This window comes from Gavia stellata, chromosome 12 (assembly GCF_030936135.1).
Source record: "Gavia stellata isolate bGavSte3 chromosome 12, bGavSte3.hap2, whole genome shotgun sequence".
Classification (NCBI taxonomy): domain Eukaryota; kingdom Metazoa; phylum Chordata; class Aves; order Gaviiformes; family Gaviidae; genus Gavia; species Gavia stellata.
In genome coordinates this window covers 17,221,215-17,228,271 of record NC_082605.1, presented here as the reverse complement: position 1 = coordinate 17,228,271, position 7,057 = coordinate 17,221,215, and the positions used below count along the sequence as shown (strand labels likewise).

Here is a 7,057-nt window from a genome sequence, read left to right as displayed (position 1 = left end):
CTCTGAGCCAGGACCTTACAGGTAGGAATCAAAATAAAGATTAGGATGATGAGCATTTAATATTGAGGCTCTGGCCCTAACCAAGCCCATGGCTGGGTAGCCAGTATCCCTCAGCTCTAATACACTTCATTGGCCACCCTTTTTCCCCACCATCCCTAGTCTGGACCACCTCTTAGCTTACCTGGTTTCTCCTCTTCACAGTTTCATGAAGTAACAGACTCAGCTGACCAACATGTTTAACTAAGTCATCCCTTTGGTCACACAAGCCCAGCACTGCCAAAGATGCATTGCAAATGCTGGACTTGAAATTCCTCCTCTAGTGATCACTCAATGAAGAGGTCAGCTGGAGGAGGAAATAAAAATAAATAAATGCTCCTTTCAGAAGGGTTGATGGTGGATTGAAAAACCACGCAAACTAAAGTCAATGTTTACCGAAGGCTGCAACAGATTTTGAGGTTGCTGCCAATTGTGAAACCCATCACTGGGATCACTCTGCTCAGGGCTGAAGCACACTGGACTGACTGGGAGAGCCCTGGGGAGCTGACTGACCATGCCATACAGGCTGCTGCCCCTAAGGGAGTTGTGGTCTTCCAGCGGTCTCCCCATCATCCCCCCCCAATAGTGCAGGAGATGATGGAGAGGTCTGGGAGAGCGTGGGCTGCCTTCCCCCAGCACGGAGCTGGGCTGGGGACTGCACCAGGCTGCTGACTGGTGTCGGGGCCTTGGGACATGCCAAGAGCTGGTCCAGAGTGTACCCTCCTGAAGCACGTACATAGCAGACATGAGTCCCTGAGCACCAACTTTTCCATCCATGGACTGTTCCTATAGAGGAGTGAGTTCAGCCAGGTTTGGACAAGACTTTATTTCATTTAAAAGGGAACAGCACAGGGTATCCAGGCACTCAGTGTTATCCCTGTGTGTGGTTCACTCCCGCTTTCCTTATAAAGTGCCAACCCATTTCTTCTTTTAAAGCACTTATCATTTTGTAGTTTTCACATTTTTGATCTCCTGCAGCAGGTCAGACATTAGAGTGAGACTGACTAACAAGATCATGAAATCTTCAAAATCAATTTTGTTCTCCGACTCCTCATCCAGGGCAGAAACTATTTCCTGGTATTTTGGTTTGTTTTCTTGGCCCTATGGAGAATTTTAAATGACAAAAAAAAAAAAAAAAGAAAAAGATTAAGCACAAAGTTCCTTTTTTATTGCATCATAAGAAAGACACCTATGTGAAAAATAATGTATTTTCTGTCTTCCCATCCAGGTTTTTATGTCCACATTCATAATAGTTTTTCTAAAGTTATCTCAAGAAACTCAAACAGAAATATTTTTGCAATCAGACAGGAGAACAACCAGTCCCTAAAGTTTCTACCTGAATTCAGATTAAATCTTTTAAAAGGTACCTAGTCATGACTGAAAATCTGGCAGAGATGAATGTAGCTGGTAACTGCTGGAAAAAAATCTGCACGAACTTCACAGCCACAGGTGCTGATATAGCTGTTTTTCACCATACCCAGCTGCCACCAACACCCTGGGTAGGTGATTGATCGATGGAGAGGTGCTTTCAGCAGCCCCACCAGTGACCGCAGTGCATGCGGCTCTGCAGCACAGGGCTGGCTTGTCTGGTACTGGGTCAGTGCTCTGGCAAACCACTAAACACCTAATTAAATGCAATGGGTTTCTTCTTTTCATAAATGCTGTCTCTTGTCACCATCTGAGGGTTTCTTTTTTTGTTTGTTTGGATTTTTTTGGATTTCTTTTTTTTTTTTTGCAATTGCCCTACTTCATTAACAAAATTGCAAGCAGGCACATCAACAGTGGTTTATTGCTGCCCCACCTCCTTTAGCCCTGTGTTAGACACAGACACAAGCTCAACATAAAGCAACTAATTCACTGAAGATGTTTGTACCAAGTCACTGAAGTCTCACATGGGATTACCCCATGGGCTGATGCCCGCCCAGCTGCAGGACAGAGCCCAAGGTGCCATTCCTGCTCCCAAAATGCCCGGCCGGTGCCGGCCCAGCACCACCCGCTTGCTCAAACCCCCTCACCTGTATGAAACCCCAAAACTGGGTTTGCAGCAGGCTTTTGGTTTCAGCTTTGCTGAGTTTGCCTTCAGCATCAGCAGAGTTGTTATACACCAAAGCTGTGGTAGCAAAAGCTTTTTCAAGGTCTGAGCCTTTTCCTAGAGCTAAGGGGGGGAAAAAAGTTATCAGCCTATCAGAAAAAGTGGCATTTGAGATATAATTGAAAGGAATCTGTCAGAACCATCCTGAGTGGGTGGAAATCTGTGTAGTTTCATTAAAGTTAATGAGACTGAAACTGTTTATACCCACAGAGGACCTGGTCCAGATTTTATTTGGAGTGGGCCAGCAACATGCCTCACGTGGCACGGAAACACACCCCAAAAGGGAGCTTTTGATCGGAGCTGGGGCAGTAACACAGGGTGATGCGAGACCCATCTGGTCTGCCCCCACCCTGGGCATCCAGCAAGGACCTGCCACACCATGGGGACAGGCCATGCTGGCCATCCCCTGGGTGCGTTTGGATTCCCAGGATCCTGTATCAGGGAAAACGTGGCCCATTTGGGAAGCCTGGCTGAACAGAAATGCCCGTGTCTGAGCATCAGTGCTGCACTTCAACATTATGGTGTACTTGGGATTTTGGCTGGATTCATTCCCCCCACTCCTGAGCTGCATCCTAAAGACTGCACACTCACAGTCCTCAGTTAGCATCAGCTCCCACAGACGATTTGGGTTGCGATTTTTAACAGAAAGGCAAGCAGAAGAGGAGACGCGGATCAACGCAGGAGCACATCGCACAGGGACCCACGAGACCCTCTTGCCTTGCACCGGCCAAGGGTCTGCACAGCCTCCGCAGCTCTGCTAACTCACCAGGATTTACTGCCCTTGGGCTGTGGCCGTGGAAGACCTGAACCCCCAAGGGGCAATGAATGGGTCCCCTTACCTTTTATTGATGCCAGCTGCTTGGCTATAGGGATGCTGGTAGTGAGAGAGAAGAGAGGCACAGTTATCACCTGGTGAATTATGTGTGTATATATAGTTTCTCCACGAGTGAGCTTGCTCATTTCTGTTTCATTTAATCCCCCAGGAACTCAGGGCTTCCCAAGGGAGACTGGCTTTCCTTTACAGTGGAAAGGAAAATGGCCTTTACAAGCAGCACACAACATCACACAGCTCCTAATTCTCCACCTAAGCAAATAGCCGGGAGTTGTTATTAAAGGTGCTTATTAAATAATTTTGAGAGAGGCATTGCAACATCCTTCAAGTAATTTCTTCAGAACATGAAAGAGCTCCAGGAATTTTCTCAGTTTTCAGCCCATCCTCAGGGAAGTGCAGAGGGGTCTGTCATCCCCCACTCACCAGCGCTCCCAGTTTGGAGTGGACACATAGCTTTTATTTCCAGCAGGACTCAGATCTGTCAGAAGCACCTCCCTGCTTTCTATTAAAACTTAAAGCCTGCTTACTTTTGCTAAGTGCTGGAAACTAATTACAGAGCAGCCAACACACAGCAGAAGACTTTGCTTGTGATAGAGACAAATACATCCAGATAACGAATTTCAAGCCAAATGGCAGATCACCGGAGATGCAAAGAACAACGCGATGACTTACCGCTTGGGCATGCCTGCTGCAGCTGAAGGGCTTCTTTTGGTGGAAGTAGGAGCTGGCTGATTGACCGAGTACTGCTTCGTGCTGGGAACGCTTGCTCTGCAGCCACACATCTCGAGGCCGGGGTGTTTGTGATCTCTAAGCAACTTGAGTAATAGCAAACAGGTGAATTCAAGCTCTGCCCTGCGAAAGCAGCCTGCTTGCAGCCATGCCCTATCAATAATGTAAATGCTGGCTAAATACATGGGTCTAAAGCAGCCCCTGTAAGGCGGCACTGCTGGCAAGTAGCATGGCTGTTTATTTTATGTGAGAATTTGACAGACACCAAGCAAACTAATAGAGCCTGAATCCACTTAGATCTGTAGGGATGTAACTTTGCATCAGGAATAACTAAGACACTGAAACCATTCAGCTATACACATTATCATTTTAACGGGAAACCTTTCTAGCGTGGGCTAATGTAACTTGCCCCAAGCTATAAAATGAGATGTTCCTATATACGGAGTCAGAAACCAAGCGTTCCCCAAATCCTGACGCAGCATTTATCCTAGGTGAGCATGCTCCTGCTCTAACATTTATTCCCCCAGCGCAGTGCAAAGAGGAGATCTGTTCTTCCTCCAAACTGCTTGCAAAGCAGCATCCAGCACGGAGCCTCTGCTTTGCTTTCTACCTGAACGGGTACTGCCTGCTTCCAAAAGCAGCACGGAGCCATATGGCAGAGCAGTCGCACGTTAGAGGAACTGGAAGGGCTCCGATGAACTTTGTTATTTATTGGCACGGATATCGCTATTAGAAAACACACAGCTTGCCACGCTGCCTATCTCTGTGGATGGTCTCCTTTCTGCGGATCCTTTGCCTGGAGATGTCTAGACAGGATAACTTCGACCTAAAAGACCAAGCAGCCATTTTAATCCCAGGGTGGTCTGTTAATAGGTAGTGACTTCAACCACCTCATCCAGCTCATCATTCCCAGTGAAAGGATACAATACTGATGTTAAAACTACCCAGAATGAGACTTTATGTAACAGGACACGCAAAGGAGACTGCAACAGATGGCCTAGAGAATTAAAATGTTTTCCTCATTTAGTAGAAGCTAAATTACTGAAGGCTAATGAATAAGGATGTTCACCACCTTACTGTTCCTGGATTTTAATTATCTTAAAAACCATGGGAAAAGAGAACCTTTAATTTTCCATCTAAGAGTGTCATTACTCAAACAATTCAGAGCCTTTTTCTGAGGGGTTTAAGCTGTCTTAGATCTCTAGTGCGTTCTTTAGGACTCGCTCATGAATAAAACAGAGCCTGTAATTGCAATGACGCAGCCAAAACACATATAATCAATGCTCATTATCCCATCAATTAACACACTAAAATTAAACAAGAATTCAGGCTTAGTAATCTGCCATCAGCTAAAAAAAAAAGGAGTCTTGATATCATGTTGAAGTGATAATTCCCTTTCGCATCTGTTGAACCATACAACGAGGCATGAAAAGCCTTACATCCCAGTTAATCCGCAGAACGGTAATGTTTGGTCTTAGCATCTAAGGTAAAAATGAGAGTGAGAAACAGACTCTGTCGCATGTTTATCAGCTACAGGCAGTGCTGCGAGCTGGCTGGCAAAGCCAGCCCTCTGCGTTTTGGGCTCTTTCCATCGTAGATCAGATTTCAGCTCGCAGGTTTTTTAATCTAACCGACTTTTGAGAGCCTGAGCTCTAGAACAGGTGATTTGCTTTGCTGGGGTATTAACAAGTTCAAACAAGCCTGGGGTACATTATTGCTTCAGGATATACTAATTAGCATATGCAGGAGCATTAGAGCCTAACAGATAAAGGGTAGCACAAGGATAACCCTTGCCTTTGCAGATGATCAGCTTTGAAGACAGCAAGATTTTGGCTGTACGTGTTGCTCGAGTATTCTGGTCAGCAAGGTATGCAGGGAGCCAGGCCACCTGCTCTGTTTCTATTTTGATACACGCTATTTATGTTTGAAATATCCAGGTGCTTTTATTGGTCAATTTTTAGCACATTTCACACGTTAACAATATTTTCTGCACAAAATACGCAACCCAACACTTAAAACTGCAAAATCTTTACAGGCAGCTCACTTAAAATGATTGCCACTGCAAAAAGCCGCAGTCTCCACTTCACTTTTGGTATTTCCCCAGAGTTTTCCCATCCTTTTTTTAAGTACTTTCTGCAATTCAAGAAGACTTATATTGCGAAACATTTGTGTGTGCTGGAGCCCCGGCTCCCTTAGAGATGACCCTACAACACTCAGCAGGGGCAGGCGTGGGCATGCCTGTGGCGGGCAGGCACGGCCGAGGGAAAGAGGCACAAGGGAATACCGAAAACCAAAGATGCATTCACACCATTAGATGCTCAGACTTCATTTCTTCAGTGCACTCTTCAGCAGCTGCAGGAGAAGTGCTGCTAACTTGCACCCAGGGATGTAATAGTTTGATTTCTTTGTGACCAGAATATGGTAATTTTTTTCTTATGTGAGACGTGTATTTTTTTCCAAAGAGCTGAGACTGAGAAGCCCCCCATTCCATCTTAGCCCAAGGGAGGACTGGCTGCCACAGCCTTATACTATTTTCCTCTTGTTCCAGCCCTTTGAAATCAATTCCTCGATGTGGGAAAAGCTAGCAGAAGCAGCAGGTCTAATGTGCTCACTGCAGTTGGTCTCTCAACACCAGCCACAACCCGTGGTCCCCCTGCACTGCCCATGCCCCTCCTGCTCGGGCAAGCAGGCTCAGCCCCGCTGGGGAAGGACCTTCTCCTTCTCTTCTGCACGGTGATGTGCAAAGAGGAGACGCAGCCCAGTGTAGGTTAAGGGGGGATTTAACCAGCTCAAAGGATCAATAGTCGTGCTGCTGCAACAAGCAGTTTGCACAACTGTAAGTTAGCTCATGGCCACTGTACCCCTCTCTGGTCGCAGAGCCAAACCCACTCCTGCTCACCGGTACCTGGTTTACCCGTGCTAACATACTGCTAAGCATCCAGGAAAAAAACCCTGAACCCCTGCATTTATTCCAGGAGGTAGGGAATGTGGAGAATAAATAAAAACACAGGGTGAGTGTTTCCTGCCCATTTGTTTCTCCATCACCATGCCTTTTGGGGTGCATGCTGCTGCTGCTGCTCCCATCCGTGCTGGGGTGGCGTAAGTGATGTGCTGTGTGTCCCGGGAACATTTGCCTCTTGGCCATCACAGGGTTTTTTTCAACATCTCTTCATAGTCAATTTGATGTCACTCAAGAGTGAAATCTGCACCAGTATTTATCTGCATCGGTCATGCTGGGCGCAGTTTGCTGGCTGGTGCCTGATGATTAACCTGTGACCAGCTCTCCACCAGCTAATGCAAAAAGCTGCCCCGCAGGTCTGTGCAGGGCTCGGGGTGAGGGGGAGACCCTGGCTGGGAGGCACCCAGGC

At 46.7% G+C, this 7,057-nt stretch overlaps 1 protein-coding gene across 1 annotated transcript; it reads right to left on the bottom strand.

The window, feature by feature from the left end:
* Positions 1 to 978: 978 nt before the first annotated feature.
* SNTN (sentan, cilia apical structure protein) lies at positions 979 to 3,839 on the bottom strand. Its single transcript, XM_009811990.2, is given in 5 exon segments — positions 979 to 1,137; positions 2,052 to 2,191; positions 2,968 to 3,002; positions 3,633 to 3,778; positions 3,780 to 3,839. Coding segments are annotated over 5 exon segments (540 nt in total).
* Positions 3,840 to 7,057: the final 3,218 nt, after the last annotated feature.